The 16,430-nt window shown below is 48.6% G+C and overlaps 2 protein-coding genes across 2 annotated transcripts in view; one reads left to right on the top strand and one right to left on the bottom strand.

The window, feature by feature from the left end:
- Window positions 1-16,430, top strand: part of CACNA2D4 (calcium voltage-gated channel auxiliary subunit alpha2delta 4) — a gene marked incomplete at both ends in the record, with an annotated part of 131,518 nt that overhangs the window by 74,665 nt on the left and 40,423 nt on the right. The gene's annotated exons all lie outside the window — the stretch shown is intronic.
- LRTM2 (leucine rich repeats and transmembrane domains 2) lies at window positions 6,741-13,332 on the bottom strand (the record flags this gene model as incomplete). The annotated part of the gene is made up of 3 exons (XM_084266269.1): window positions 6,741-7,195; window positions 9,066-9,656; window positions 13,266-13,332. 3 exons carry the CDS (start codon window positions 13,330-13,332, stop codon window positions 6,741-6,743), a joined length of 1,113 nt encoding a protein of 370 aa, XP_084122395.1.

Raw genomic sequence — 16,430 nt, forward strand, 5'->3', positions numbered from 1 at the left:
ACGTTTTTTAAATTAAAGGTAGATAGATGTCTTTCTGGAAGATTCTCCTCAGCTGCATGTAAACAGTCACTGTTGCACTTTCTGCAGAATAACTTCTCTGTTTTCTGTTTCATAAACTAAGCAGATTGAGCTCCTATAGCCTTTCCCAGCAAGGCATTTTCTGCCACCCTCAAATACTGTTTGTGGTTCTTTTCCACACACTTCCCAGTAGCGTGCGATAGGCAGAAGGTCAGGCTGGATGATCTAAAGTCCCTTCTGGCCTTTATACTCTCTGAGTCTCTGCCTCTGTGAATTCATTAATGTTTGCAAGCTCCCAGAGAGCTGCCAAAGGCAAGCACTATAGAAATGCAAAGCATTGTTGTTACTCTGGATATTTCCCTTGAGCTTTATGCAGAGCTGGTTGAATATCTCGGTGTATCGTCTGTGCAGATTTCCTCACATGAAATACCTGCATTTGTCGCTCCTTCAGTGCCCTTTACCAGTTGACTTTCTGCAGCTGTTCTAACAAACAAGTTTATTCCCAAGTTAGGACATAGAAAAAGCAAATGTGAAGGGCCAAATCTCAACTTGGAGCCCCGAGCAAAGACTGGGACTTTGTTGTCCCGGCCCAGAAGCTCCACGGAAGGCAGAGTTATTCTTAGCATCATACTTTGCTTTCTCCTTGGCTCCCAGTGCCCTGCACTTGGCTTCTGCCTGGCTGCAGTACAGTGCTGCTGTGGGAAGGAGAGGTCTAGCTCCTGTTGGTTGCTTCTTCCTCTAAAGGGATAAAAGCTGTGGGGATGCAGCCTTGTCTTCAGGTCTCTGAAGCTGATGATGATGTGGACAACTCCCCCAAGTGACACAAGAAATCTTTATTTACTTGCACTCCATTCTGTAACCACACTCATCAGGGAATGTTCATTCTTTTGTCTGTGGTGCAGTATTCTCAGTGGCAAGACTGCTGGGTCCTCAGAAATCCCATGCTAGGTCTTTCCCTGATCTAATCAGAGGATAACGGCTGACCCTCTGACCTCTGCTTCCAATCAGTGCTAGCAAATGCTCTTCAAGACAGCACAGCAAGCTGCTGATGAACAAAATACTGAGGAGAAATTCCATTTTATGTATTTTATGTGTATATATATGTAATTACATGTGTGTACACATGATGCTATATGCATGCTTGACTAGATATGCATGTGGGGCAAATACATTTGCCAATATCAAATAATCAAATAATAAGCAAATTACAATAATCAAATTGCAGAAAATCACAGCCTGCTCCCAAATAATTCATGAACTGAAAAAGCAGGGAGTCATCAGATGAGTGTGTTGGCTTTGCTTTTTTTCTGCTTTTACATTTCTGGTATTGTATGAACTGCTTAGTAGTATCTGTGTGTGCTCCTCTACCTACATGGCAAAATTAGATTAAATTATGTGTCACAGACACCATACTGTTAAACAATAACTGTGATTCTCTTGTGGCACGTACCTTTCCAGCAGAGCAGATGCTTCAGCCCTTATCGGATTAAGAGTATCTGGGTTTTGCTCCCAGTTTCTCTCTGAAGATCAGACTGAATGTAACAGGGTGGCAGAGTATAACAGTGGCAAAAGTGTTTGCTTGTGGCAGGGTTTGGCATCTTTTGTGGTTCCTCACCCATTGGGGTGAGATTTTTCTCACAGGAAGAGTATGTGATGGCTTGTGTATGCTTAGGACTGAAAGTAGAGAAGTGTGGAATTTAAACTTCTTAGCTGTGTGTGATAGACCCAGTCAGCGAACAGCTGGTGGAGAGACACTTTTAGCTCTCGGGGTGACAGCTTGTGTACTTGGGGGTGCAATAGGATTAGGTAGTATTTTCCGTTCATTTCAAAATAACCTTGCTCAGGAGGGTCAGGAATCTGGAGATGCAGGAACCCGTGTGTGTTACTGTAAGTTTTATTGAACATTATGCTCTAATTTAAAAAAAAAAAAAGCTTTTGGAATCAAATTTGACCTGAATATAACTCTACTGGCTTCTGCGTTCTTACACTAGGGATTAATTTGGCCCTTTCTACTTTTATGTAATGAGCTGATTGCCACAGTATCTTATCCTTGTTACACAATCGCCCTTGTCTGGCTGTGTCCCTGGAGTGTGTGTGTGTGTGTGTGTGTTTCCAGATCGTGGGTCTCACCTTGCCTGTGTGTTCAGCCCTACAGCCTCACCCCAACCACAAGGTATGTGCTTGCCTAGGGCTTGTGCTGGGGGAGTGTATGTGTGTCACCCGTAAGTGCATGTCCATCCCAAGTTCAAACTGTATGTACAGGCGAGCCTACACCTATGTGGGGATTCAGGGGCTTTTCATTTGGCCGCCTGTGTCACCTGCGGCGCGTGCTTTTGCGCAGGGTAGGAGGGAGAGGGGAAGCTGCTATCAGAGATCTCATTGAAACAAGAAGGAGCATAGGAAAATACATTCTTTATTATTCTTCTGTAACAACAAGCCAGAAATATAATATACCTTTAAAAATGTTCTGTCTCATGCCAAAGAAACCTCCATTCAATCGTTTTAGAAAATCTTGTTGCTCTCCCTCAAACAGTAATGAAAAGAAAAAGAAATTACAAGAGCCATCTGTTCCCTGCAAGTAATGTGCCTGCCTGTACCACAGGTGGGTGTGTGGGGATGGGGAGTGGGGGGAGCAGAAGGGTTGTTTCTGGTGGCCCTGCCAGCCCCTACATTGTCCAGGCCCATGTTGGACCTGCCTGCCCCAAAGGACTGTTTTCTGAGGGCAGGCATCTGCATGTGGCATTGGTACACCTGCCTGCAGCAAAGGGTGTGTTCAGGGGTGTTCCCCCTATGCCCAGCCATGCCTGTGGGGAGAACAGAAGCCTCTGACTGCGCTGGGCAGAGTGTTCCTTTGAGTGCCTGCGGGCAGTGCAGCAGCTCAGTCGCTCAAGGGCAGCCTGTTGGCCAGGTGTGCTGGGGAATGGAGAAAGAGCCTGTTTGCAAACAGTGGTATAAAGAGGGCATTTCAAGTGTGGCCAGTACGACGAGGGAGGTGATTCTGCCCCTCTGCTCCGCTCTTGTGGGATCCCACCTGGAGTACTGCGTCCAGCTTTGGGGTCCCCAGTACAAGAAAAATCTTGAGCTGTTGGTGGAGGTCCCTAGGAGGGCTACAAAGACAATCAGAGGGCTGGAGCATCTCTCCTATGAAGACAGGCTGAGAGGGTTGGGCCTCTTCAGCCTGGAGAAGGCTACAGGGAGACATTGCAGCCTTCTAGTACCTGAAGGAGCCTACAAGAAAGCTGGAGAGGGACTTTTTACAAGGGCATGGAGTGATAGGACAAGGGGGAATGGCCTTAAACTGAAAGAGGGAAAATTTAAATTAGATATTAGGAAGGAATTCTTCCCTGTAAGGGTGGTGAGGCCCTGGCACAGGTTGCCCAGAGAAGCTGTGGCTGCCCCCTCCCTGGCAGTGTTCAAGGCCAGGTTGGATGGAGCTTTGGGCAGCCTGATCCTAGTGGAGGGTGTCCCAGCCCATGGCAGGGGCATTGGAACTAGATGAGTTTTGAGGTCCCTTCTAGCCCAAACCATTCTGTCATTCTATGATACTCTGCTTGTCCTTCCAAGTGCAATGTTTGCTCTCCAGTGGGACTCCCCATAGCAGCCAGCCATCATGTTTCTCAGCAGCTCTTTTTTTCTCCCCTCTCCTGTCTTCTCTTCTGGGTGGGTTTCTAAACATAGCAGTCCCTTGTCTAGGGGGAATCCAGACTTTCTGCCTTGTAAATGAAAACAAAAAGGAAAGGGTGGGCAAGGTCATCACCAGCCCCACAACACAAGATATAGAAAATATTAATAGCAACAAAGAAAAATTGTTCAGGGCAGGAGTAGGTCACAGGAAAGGTGCAGGGAAAGGAGGATTTCACCCTCCAAACCCTGCATTGTCCCCTTCCTCCCTCCCATTCATTTAACCTCTAGTCTATCCCCTTAAAAACAATCTCTCTCTCACACTCTCTTGCTCATTCACACACACGCACACACATGTACACACACACACACACACATATATAGATCCCATTTGATTTGTGCAATATTTCACCATTATTTGATGCAAGTAAAATATAGATCTATAAATATACTGCTTTGACTCAAGTCCCTTTTCAAGTATGATTACGGAGTCCAATATGGTAAAGGGAGAAGTTCCCCTGAGAGGGAGGTTGGGGAGAGGTTCGGATCCAGCAGGCAGAGTCTAGTCCTGGCTTGCTGGGAATGTGGAGCAGCAGTAACACACATACGGACTCTGCAGTGCACCAGTTCTGCCCTTCAGAGTGGGCTATGGTTGCAGCAGATGGGATGGTTGGAGTGGCTATACAGTGCATGGGGGAAGAGTCCTTCCTCCTCACATCTTGCCAGCCTCCCTCTTCTTCCCCACAAGCAGTGTGCTGGTAGCAGGATTACAATGTGGGTGCATACTTGTAGGTGGACTGCTTCTCCCAGTCCTTCTTCCAGGGCAGCCTGGTCTTCTGCTTCCTGAAGAACTTCTTCCCCAGTCCCATGCATCACTGTGTGAAAGGGCAGCCATACTAAAACAGTCCAGAGCATCCTGTCTCTTGGTCTCTGGTGGCCACGGGTAGGCCAGGAGTGTTTTTTTTTCTACTCCAGGCTTTGATTAAAGATTTGGTATTGCGTGCCCATGGGTCAGTACAACCACCTGTCTGGGACCAGATGGGGGTGAGGAGCCAGCATGCATCACTTCCACAGGGATCCAGTGGCAGCAAACAGGAGGGCTGTGGGACAACCGAAGGCATTGGGATCCAGCTGGAGCAGGGGGGAAGAGGTGACTTGCCCTGGCAGGGTCCACCTGCGGTGCGTGATGGGCTCTGAATACAGGTTGGTAGTGAAACACCCCACAAAGCTGGGCTGGCTGCCAGCTTGTTTCCTGATGGCAGGGATCGCACCATCCACAGGCACTGCGGATGCACGACCTCCGGTGTCATCTTCCTCGCCCAGGAATACCCACTGTGACGGGTTAGAGCAGGTTACCATGGCAATGTGCGCTCTCCCCTGGAGACAGCGTTTTATCCTACTTCCAGTGATACAAAATGAGTCCTTAAATTGAGTTCCTTTCATTTCCACACATACCCCTCACTGCTTTTTTTTTTTTTTTTTTTTTCTTTTTGGGTATTTTTTTCCTTCTGGTCAGGTTGGAAAGAGCTAAGACTATTAGGAGGCTCTGCAGTCTGAGGACTTTAAAACCTGGTTGGGGGAAGTCACCCTATGTGACAGTGGCAGTGTGCGCAGTTGCATGTGTGGGCACACCCGTGTGTAGCTGCAGGTGGCAGTGAGGATGGTGGTGATGGCAAGAGGAGTGTGTGGGGGCTGTGCCAGACCCTTCATGCGCTCTCCCACCCATTCCAGGTTTCAGCTTTCACCTCAGGAATCGTGCCCTCTCTCTCCAGTGGCCCCAGATGTGTAACCCTACTCCATACACTGTGCTTGCCCCTCTGCCAGCTACACCAGCTTTTGGGTTGTATGTCATCTTCTCCCACCACCTTCCCCTGGGCTCACACTACTCCTCAGTATGGCTTACACCACAGAGGCTGGTAAGCCACCTCCTCCTCTGGTCTTTCCTGATGACCTGCTTCTGCTGTGCTATCAAATATTTCCAAATGGAGGTTTCATATCCTTACCCTCTCCATGTATCATAGAAAGCATAAAGTAGATAACAAGAACACACCTTTTTTCATGCTGTGTACCCTTTTCCACAGACTAGTGCTGTAACCTTCATAACTTTGCCCCTCTTCATCCTCTCCTCCCATTTCCAGTGGCCCTACGTGACAACCGAGGTGGTGTTGTCAGCTCCTTGGTGTCAGGGTGTGTCTATGTTGTCTGAACCAGAAGGTGCTGTGCGCTGTTACGATGACAGCAAGGTAAAGCGGGTGAATGTGTTCCTGGCTGTACACAGAGGGCAGATCAGCACGGGCATGCATGGCTCTGCATGCACAGGTGGGATGCCTGGATGTCTGGAGCTGGGGCTGACTCTGTTGGGATCAGAATGGGTCTGTGTGTGTGTGTGTGTGAATGACGTGTGTGCGAGCTCACAGATTTGGACTTGGCCAGGAGCAAAAGAAGGGACACTGCTCCCTGGCAGGGTGTTATAGTGGTACAGGTATCTTTCCACCTTTTAAAAGTGAGAAGGGAGATCTCCCCCTGACTCTTATTAACCCCTAGGGACTTGCCCTCCCTTCTGAGGCGCTCTTGGCAGCACTGACTTGTAGGGTGGGCAGCAACTTACTGTCACACAGCAGCAGTGACCCTAACAGCAAGGTGTGGACACTTCTGGTGTCCTGCCCCTCACACAAACTTTCACAGAGCTGCTCTCTCTGTTTGCAGAGGGCTCTTGACAGGATACAGGGCAACTCAGGACTGAAGCTGAGAGGATGACACAGGTTCCCAGAAGGCACCAGCTGCTTCCACAGCAGGCACGGGAGGGGAGCTCTGTGCAAGGGCATGAAGCAGAGCAAGCACTCGAGGTCTGACTCTACTTTATTTGGGAGGGCCCAAGGGTGAAAGGGCACAAAATGGGCTTGGAGGCAGAGGAACAGAAATTGGAGCCAGGTGCCCTGTGCCCCCCCCCGCTCCCCCAGAAGCATGTTGCACTACTTGAGTGAGTGGAGCAATAGCACAGTCAGTCTGTCTGTCTGGGGAGATGTATTTTGGGAGGACCCCACGCTTGACTGCTCTCAGGTACCTTTGTTCATTGCTGTCCCTTCCTTCCTAGAAGAGTTTCATGCCACAGAAGAGATTTGTTTTTGCTCTTCGTGTTCCCCCTCTGTGTCACCCATGAGTGGCTGCCTCTTCTTCAGCTCCCGGTGGTACTTGGCCATGAGGGAAGCATAGATGCAGCCATAAGCAGCTGCCACCACCATCATGATGCAAACAATGCCGCAAACCACCCCTGCGATGATCACAGTGCCAATAGCCCGGCGCACGCTCACAGGCCTGTACCGCTGTTTCTGAGGGCATCCCACACTGGGCTCCACCTCCGCTTCTGGGCCCGATTTAGATTTGGAAGGAGTTGTGCTTCCTTTAGTGCAGGGTGGGCCTGTATTGTCCAGCACAGTAGAGCTGTTCTCATCATCCAGCTGGGAGCAGTAGTTAAACATCTCCATGGGTACCATTCGCATATCCTTCCCTTTCAGCTCCTTGGGCAGGGTACACGCCAGCTGGTCAATTTTCCCACCTGTCCCAATAGAGATAATAGGAGTGAACCACAGCTTCATCCTGATACAGTGACAGCAGAGCTAGATCTTCAGGTGGGGAAGTTCCTACAACTCCATTCACGCCTACTAAGGCTCTGGCCTACAGAAGTCAGGTATTATGTCTATCAAGCGAGGCACTGCTGTATTGTAGCAGTGGGGCCACAAAATCCAGTCCCTCATGTGTGAATACATTGCTGAGTAGAGAGAGTATTCAGAGAGCTTCTACCATCCCCAAAAGGTAGCCATAATCTAGTGCAGGATGTTTCTGGAGATCAAGGGTGACACTGAAGTCAGGAAGTCCTGCCAGATCCATAGTGTGTGTCAAAGGTGGAGGGAAGGAATGCACCTCCATGCACCGATCAGAAGGAACACACAGGGTGTCCTGTAAAAATTTTGTTTTGCCTAACTTGGAGACATTTTGCATGCCTTAGCCCTCCACAGCTGGAACAGCTTCACCCATGGCAGCTGGCTGGGATGCTTCTGCCTAGGTTGGATTTGACAATAGAACTTGTGGTGCATGATATCTGCATAGACATCTTTCAGGCCAAGACATGAAAGCCCTCTGAAACCATCTATTAAGTCAGCCTCATACTGTTTAGTGAGTTATGTAAGTGTCAATAGAACCATTTTAGAAAAGGAGAAATTAAAGTAAAAAGATAGGACCAGGCTGTATCTTCTCAAAATAACAACAGACACAGTCCCATCTTTTAACAACTAATCCACCCCCCCCCCCCCTCTTTGAAAGTAGTGACAGATGTTGAAACAAATGCTCGAGCGAGTTTGGGCAATTTCTTTGGAAGGGAAAAAAAAGCAAAATTAATTCTGTGTGCTTTCCATCAACTCTGTGATAGAAGACTCAAGAAAGAAAACAAACCCCCTCCCTCTCTCCTTCCCTCCCCCCCCCAAAACAAAGAGGAAAGTGGCCCTCGTATGCTTGTTTGAAATATGCTCACACAAACGCATATTTCAGACCGCAGTGTTGCCATAGGCGTAGATAATCTCTTTGCAGCATGGCTGTGATCAGCGAGGATGTGACAGCTGACTGTTGCTATCTGCATGATGTGAGACCCTTTCCTACTCAGTGGCTGCAGCGACAGAAGGTCAGGCCTTCAGTCGTCATTCCTGCAAAATGTGCCATCTCTCCTTGCGTCGTGGCTCCTGAAAACATGTCATCCTGACAGCATCCATGCTAAGTGATACGTACCTTTCCAGCCTTCTGTATTTCGAGGAAAAGCTGGAAACACAAACTTGTCAAAACTAGCTTGCTTTGAAATGATGGTTTTACAGCCAGTCTGACTTGGGGCCTGGCCTGTTAATTTCAGCTTTAGGCTGGGTTTGCCAATATTAGTTGCACTATTTTCCTTAGTGGCACTGCTTCCTATGGTTCTTTTGTGGAAAACAAGCCTTTTGCTTTATAGCCAAATCCGGCTTTTAGTTCTCCTGGCGTAAGAAAGAGAACTGGATGGTTATTTTCAAGCGTGAAAAGCATTCCTTCTCTTAAGGCGGAAAGAGCAGGGGGAACTCATAATCCTAAAATTTCAGTGTTATTTGAGGAAAGTTCTTTCAAAGAAAAGAAATAGCTTTCAGATTAGAAACAAAATAAGGAAAGAGGAGTTCTGGGGCTGCAGAGGACTTCTCAGCCTGGCAGTATTACTGTATGAAGGTGCAGTGGCACTAAGCTGTCTCTTAGCATTGTAGCATGGTCCTCATGCTCCTTGGCTAAGATCTGGAGTTTAGGTCAGCATCATCTGCCAGATGTATCTGCCCATGCTTCTGCCCTGCCTCTCTTTTCCAGCCTTTCCAGGGAAAACCAGTGCTCCCGCGCCTGGCTCCCGCTGCGCGAGCACCTACCTCGGTAGGAGAACCACTCCATCCAGTGCTTGAAGTCTCGGAGGTTGCAGTCACATTCCCAGGGGTTATCCCCAACTTGGAGTTGCTGCAGACTGGTTAGTGGTTCGAAGGTCACCCTGTCCAGGCTCTGCAGGCGATTGGACCTGAGAGAGAGGGAGCGGAGAGCAGGCAGGTCGTCAAAGATGCCTGAGGGTATCTGGGCCAGGCCATTGATGGAGAGATCCAGCTGGCGAAGCAGGGCCGTGTGTTGTAGTAGGTCCTTGTCCAAGGCCCGGATGCTGTTGTTCCTCAGCTGGAGCTCTGTGAGGTTCCCCAGGTCACTGAAGATGTTCTGAGGGAGCTGATCCAAGAAGTTGTTGGATAGATCCAGCCTCTGTAGGGCAGAGAGGTTGGAAAACACTGCTCCCGGCAGGATGCTGAGTTTGTTGTTGAGAAAGAGGAAGGTCCTGGTGTTTGTGGGGATGTCTGAGGGGATGGAAGAGAGGCCCAGGCCGCTACAGTCCACTTCCAGGTTGCCACTGTTACACTTGCAGGAGGAAGGGCAGGTGAAGAAGGACTCTGCAGCACATATTGACAGCCAACAGCCAAGCACTGGCAGGGGAAAAGCAGGGGAGAGAGAGTGAATGTGTTAGAGCAGTGCTTTGCCACCCTCACCTATCACTGCCTTGAATGGAGCTACCACTGCGTTATGACCCCCACAGCTCCGATGCCCTGCAGGGTAAGGAGCTTCCTCACAGCCTCATCCCCATGCTGCTGACCTGCTCCCTGGCAGCTTGACTTTCCTCTTAGCCTTTTGTTCATGAACAAGCAAGTAAATATCTTTCCAGTTTCACAAGGAAATAAGAGTAGTGCATCCCAGAGGACTTTACTGCCAGGTACTGGAACACTGGAACCTGTTAGAGGAGAATGGAGCAGAGACGGGTGGGATGTGTCACCTCTGATAAAGGACAGTTCTTTCTAAACAGTCATGGTTGAGAGAGAAGGGGTAGGTGTATATTTAAGAAGCTGTTTTTTCAGAAGTAGATGTGTTAATGAAAAGCTTTTAAGAAAAATGAAAACAAAGCAACCTACATCTCAGTTGTCCTCCTGCAGTTTGAATCCTTATCTTTGTCATAGATCACATTCGGTCTAAGTTAGCCGCTAAATCAGGGTATCACTTGCTTTGCATATCCCACAGTGTGTTGCATGGGCCTTGTGGCAAGAGACTTTTTTATTATTTTGATTACATGACACAGGAATGACCAAGAAAGCTGTTAAAAACTGACAAGGAGACCCTAAACCACCGGGGACCTGGTACTTCCCATTGCTCTCAAAATAGTTTCTGAATCCCACAGCAATAGCCACATAAGCATCTTCTCTGACCAAAATTGTCCATAACAATGGAAATGAGGAAAAAAATTTGCACGTTATAGGTGATGAAAGGGGTGTTGGGAAAAGGATTAGCACCCACCTCCTTTCTCCTGCAGTGTCTCAAAGGTAAGGCAGTACAATCCACAAAAGAAGCATTTTTTAGAGCTGGATCCAGATCCTGTGAGTGGTGTCAGAGCACAAGTTATCAACCTTCCCCGGGAGCCAGTGGCTTTTAAAACTCTCATTTCTGTGACAAAGAAGCGTCAGCAACAGGAAAGCAAGCTTTGTGCCTCCCATCATTGGAGGAGTGGGAGTTATGTTTAAGCAGACTATGTAAAACATTTGCATCCTTCATCTTAATTCCTTTTGTGGAATTGAGATTAGTTTCTTCAATGTAGGAAGCAAATTCATCTCCCTCGCTGTTTTTTAAGGTGACAAGTTTGAGCATTTGACTAAAACTGAAGCAGGTTTGCCTGTACGTCATGCCTGTCCTTTTCTCACTCCTCAGAGAAGGCAGTCACTTGCAGCTGGTAGAGTTGTTTTAGGGGTGAATGGCAGCTAAAGTGGAAGTATTTACCATCTCACTGTTCTTTCCTGGACTGAAAACCAGATTCTGCCCTCCTGCTTTTTTCCAAAGAACTGACAAGCAGGTGTTTATAGTTTCCTAACCCCAAAGGAACTGTGAAAGGAGTGCTGTAGGAGAGGGAGTCTGTGGAGACCCATGCTCTGGAGAAGCTCTGCCTGGAACAGCTCTGTGGTCAGCCATGCTCATCCTCTCTTTCCCTCACGCTCCTCACTCTGGAGTTGAGTTTGACCCATGGCCCATTCTTTTATATCCACTTGGCTTCGGTCAGCAATGCTGCCTTCATATTCAAACCCTGTCTTCCAGCACAGGGGCCTTTTTGTGTTCCCACAATTATTTTGTTTGTTTGTTTCATCCATGGATTTTTATTTCATCCATCTTTCACAATTCCTTCAAGAATTTTTTTCTGTCCTACAGTTGAGATCTCAGGTGTACCTCAGCCCAGGCTGTGCCAAATCTGTGTGCTCTTTTAGTGATAATTACGGATCCTCACGGTGAAATACAAAAGGGATTTTTACCCTGAGCACCTCTGTGCTTTCTTGTCATGCAAAGGTTGGGCTCAACAGCAAAGATTGCCATGAAAGTAGATCATAGCCTCTGGACTGGCGCAGTGCAGGTACTCTCTGCCTGATACTTAATTCCATTCAGGATACATCGCGCTCTTGTTGTAGGGAGAGAATGAAAAGAATGGGAGCTAGAGTGGAGAAGGGAGAGAGCCGTGAGTCACTCAAGTGACCCTGTCTTTTCCTGGATGCTTAACAAAAGTACAGTATTAATAATAGATTGACAGCTGTGATGATGAGATAACACTTAGCTGCTTTGTACGCCAAGAAAGGCAAGAGCAGACTGTGTAATGCTATACAGGTGGCATTCTGTTCAGGGCTTATCTCGCAGAACGGCTGCCCGCCACCGGCCCTGACTGGGTGGCTGTGGGGTTCCACCAGTATGTATGCTGGCAGTGGCTGGTAGGAACAAAGTCTCAGGCAGCTGGCTGCGGTTGTGTTCAGGAACTGGATTTGTGCCAAAGTTTCAGCAGCCATGTAGGACGTGCCAGAAATGTCTTGTTGTTACTCATATATTGCCTTGTACTCTTGGAAATATTTTACTAAAATCACAGAGAGGAAAAGGTCTGATGTGATTTTCAGTCCCTGCAAGAGGTTCATCCACTAGGATGTGAGTTGAGATCAAAGAAATCATCGCACTGGTTAGGATGCAGCTCTATGGGGAAGAGAGGCAGGGAAACAATAGACAGAACTTGAAGCTGTTTTCCAGCCTTACAGAAGGATGAGTAGTATATGTTTTTGTGTTAGGGGAAGATGAAATTACTTTTGTGGGGTGTTTGGTGACTCTAGTAGGTGTCAGAAAACTGATCCAGGTATATCAGATTAAGTCAAGACTCAGTAGCATTCATTATAAATAATTTATGGAGCAGCCTAGTCTGTGAGGATGGATTACAAAGATGTCTGTTTTCTGGAGAAGGAAGTAATTCCCCCAGCTTCTCACAGTGGCAGCCCCAAATTTGATCGGGGGCAGGAACAAGGGAAACCACAGACGTTCTCAGCACCTGGGCATGCAGTAGCAGTGGATGCTCTCTGAGCACTCCCTTTCCTCTGCTGTGGTCCCCAGATGCTTCTCTGAAGTGCAGGTACATTTTCCGAAGCCCCACATTGCCCTATCAGTCACTGCTCTGCACGTGGGGATACTGCAGCAGATGCCCCAGTCCACTGGGAAGATGCACATGCTGAAATTTTACAATTTAATTTAAAAGAGATCTTCTTTATTTACTCCTTGATATTCACTACATGTGGCAGTGGCCATGCCCAGTAGGAGAATTCTGCATTCACATCTTGCATTCCCTTCTAAAATCTGTCATGACTTCTGGTGTGAAGATCTGGAAGCCTTGCTCAGCAGCCTACATAGGAACCCCTACCACAGAGAGGAACCTGGAGCTTACAGGATGCTGATCTGAGACATGTTTGGGGTGGATCTTTGTGTGGTGGTATCTGTCTTGCTGTTTCTCACCTGCCAGGCCCACTGGAATTCAGAAGCAATCATCACTCGCTGTCCCACTTTAAGCCCATCTTCAGCTTTAGAGTCTCGCTCTCCCTCCCACTAGCCTGGCCTCTAAAGGAATCAGGAATTAGTTCAAACATCTCCATTCTTAGCTGTCCCTCTCCCCTATTCTTAACCCTGATGTGACCTATTTTCTTTCCACTCCCTTGACAAACAAGATCGTCATACTTAGTACCTGAGTAGGCATTACTTACGACAGGCCTCTTGCCACCTCATGAGGAACCTGTTCCTCCACCGGTGGCCAGCAGTTGTAGGCAGCATTGTTGTCTTCTCCAGCGTGTCTTCACATCCACCAGCCAGCCTGGCCCACGGCCCCAAAAGGAGGAGGAATGACCTTGTAGCCTGACAGGTCCTGGAAGGAAAGAGCAGAGCGCAGTGGGTGAGATTCAGTTCCCTGGGCTCAGTGTCATCCCTTCCCCTCCCCAGTGAGAGTTTTGCCTTTAAGGCATCATCTCCAGTTTGGAGGAGAGATGGAGGGTGTTTCAGGAGGCGCAGCATGACGAAGGTGCAACCTTAATTCACTTTGAACCTCTCAGTGCAGAAGTAAGGCCTGATTCACCTAAATGCTGAAGAGATAAGCCTGTGCTTGAATAGTCTGCTATGGTAGCTACACGCTCAAGGTTAACCTGATGAATTGCTGAGGTGACCCTGCCAGGACAGCAGGCTCCAGCTCATTCCCTGTTGCTGCCACGCAGGCTGGTGCCACCTGTGCATCCTGTCCCTGACGCACGGCTCAGGCTCAATGAGGTCTGGGCACCCGCGGCTGCTGAGCCGCTTCTCCTCCCACCCCCTCCCCATATCCCCCACAGGCACTGCCTTTCTGGTTTGAGGTAAAATGGATGTGGTGGCTGGAGCAGGCTTGAGCAGAGCACAGCTTCAGCTTGGGGATTTCACACTGCAGCAACTGCAGGAGCTGAAGAGCGAGTGAGCCTCGGAGGAGAAGGGAGGACCTGGGGCGGGGGAGACTGAGTGGGAGTGTTGAAAAGAGAGGAATTACATCTTAATTAGAAGAAGGAAAAATGCTTAGTCTAATTAGAAACCCAAAGACCATAAACTCTCCCCTGACAATAAGTGACTGACAACAGGTTCCTCCTTCCCTCCCACTTCCCTTTTGGATGCAGGCGAGCAGGAAAAGGGGAAACACCATGGACCCTCCTGTCCCCCTGCTTGCTCTCTGACATGCCATCCACAGTCACAGCAGTGGTTAGACGGACACGTTTCAACCAGGGTACAGAAATAAACCATCCTCCATTCCCTCTGATGGGCTCTGACAACATCCACAGCCGTTATTTTAGCTGGGTGCTGCACTCCCACCAGGACACTTTCCCCACACACGTGCCAGCTGCTCCCCCTCCCCCAGGCTCCCATGACTGATTTATTTTATATGGCAATGTAAACCACCAGGAAATACTTAAATTAGCGTCTCGATGAGAAAGATGAGCAGGTTCAGTACCTGGACTAGTACATTTTGTAAAGCTATTTAGATCATTTACCCAAAATGCCAAAGCAACAAATAGATTAATACCTCTCATGGCACTGAAGCAGATCCAGCCTTCAACCGCTGCAGCCCCCCACACCCCAAACCGAGCTGGAGCCCTTTCCCTGCAGTCCCTGCTGAAGGAGAAGTCACAACAAATAGCTGTCCCCGTTCGGTGCTTGCGCTCGCCCTGGCTCAGAAAGCGACTTTCAGCCTCCCCCATATCCATGTCTCTGTCCTAAATGCCACCCCTGAAGTCTCCCATCCCCAGCTGTCAAAATCCACAAGGAGGATGAAAAGCCGCAAGCGCTTACCTGGAGGGGCTCTGCCCACAGCCACTTCCACCCGACTCCCTGAGCACTGCCCAATTACAGCCTCTTCCTTCCCTCTCCCTCCTTGACTTTCACTCCTCGGCAGCAGGCTTTCCGTGTGCTCTATTTAACTCCCTACAGCACAGGAATAAACGGCAGAGTTAAGCTGACAGCCACAGAGCCTTATCTGCCTGCTGGATAGCGGGAGTCGATCAGCTCCAAATCCCGTTGCTGAAGGATCGTGTCCGTCCTCTCAGCATCAGGGGCTGCCTGCCATGCTTTGTCTTTCCCTCTTCCACACCTTCACTCCATCTAACTTTGTCAGGGTTACAGATAGCTCTGCTCCTTGTGCTCTCTCCTTTTGGCTCTGTTTTGTAACACCCCATCGGTATCAGCTGGCTTGGCTCCAATGGGGGAGCTTTTTAATAATAATAATAATAATAATACAGATTTCTTGGGTGTTTCATGACACAGGTTCCCTCTGCAGTCTCCCCTCAGCCCAGGCTTCCGCTCAAGCTGGTGTGCCCCCCCCGCCCCCCATTCCTCTTGCTGCTCTGTGCAATTCCCCCAGGAGACAGTGTGGGGCTAGAGCAGGACCAGCATACCAGGGCGTGGGGTCAGGGTTTCTACCCCCAGCTCCTTCTGTTCGGGCAGGGCAAGCCTGGCTCTTGCACTGGTTTCAGGTACCTCACGGGAGCTTCTTCCTCTCAGGCAGCACCAAGGCTCAAGCACGGAGTGCAGGGTGGGAGGAGCAGCCATGTATAAATAAGCCCTTTCCCTATGTTTAGAATTTATTACAGTGCATAGTGATTAACACCTGTTCAGGCTCTAATGCTGTCTCCTGCGCTGCAACACGCACAAAGATGGAGGCGCCTTGATAAACCCAAGATTATTTTAAAAGCATGTCACATAAACCCAGCACTCCCCACTCCACAGATAGCAGCCACCCTTTGTGCGCTCATACATGTGTTTCTGGGACTGAAAAACAGCTATCTTCGTGTACATATGCAGATATAGTTGCCAATCTAGTTTACATTTACAAACAGGCGCACAGAGTTGGGCTTGCACATGTACCGGGGACTCTCCTGTGACCCACATTTGCCAACATCAGTGTCTTGCACAAAGCTGCCTGCCTCTCTGAGCAGAACGTATGCTCAGGTGGCAGAGCAGTAGATCTGGAATAGGTAGAGGTTGCTGACTGCCAAAGTGCAAAAGCCAATGAGCTTCTGCATTTATAGCTTGAAGTGGTATGTTTATGGAGAAATTTGAATTCCAAGGATCCAGAAAAACCGAGTTTCTCCCACGCATCTGTTGCCCATAAGCATGCTAGACCCTTAGTGATTAGTATTCTACATCCAGGAGAGAGCAAGGAGGCAGAGAGAATTCTTTAGAGTTTCTTTTTTAAAGGGGTTTTTTTTTTTCTGACTCAAATGCTGACTTAATTAGCTGTTTTACTGTGGCCCAAGAGATGCCTTCCAGAGCACCAACAAATCTGTCTGCTTTCAGCCAGGGACTTTTCCAGCAGCAAGGATTCTGCCAGACCTAGGAGTGCCCCCTATATGCCCTCAGCC

The sequence above is a fragment of the Gallinula chloropus genome, assembly GCF_964237585.1.
Source record: "Gallinula chloropus genome assembly, chromosome: 1".
Taxonomy (NCBI): domain Eukaryota; kingdom Metazoa; phylum Chordata; class Aves; order Gruiformes; family Rallidae; genus Gallinula; species Gallinula chloropus.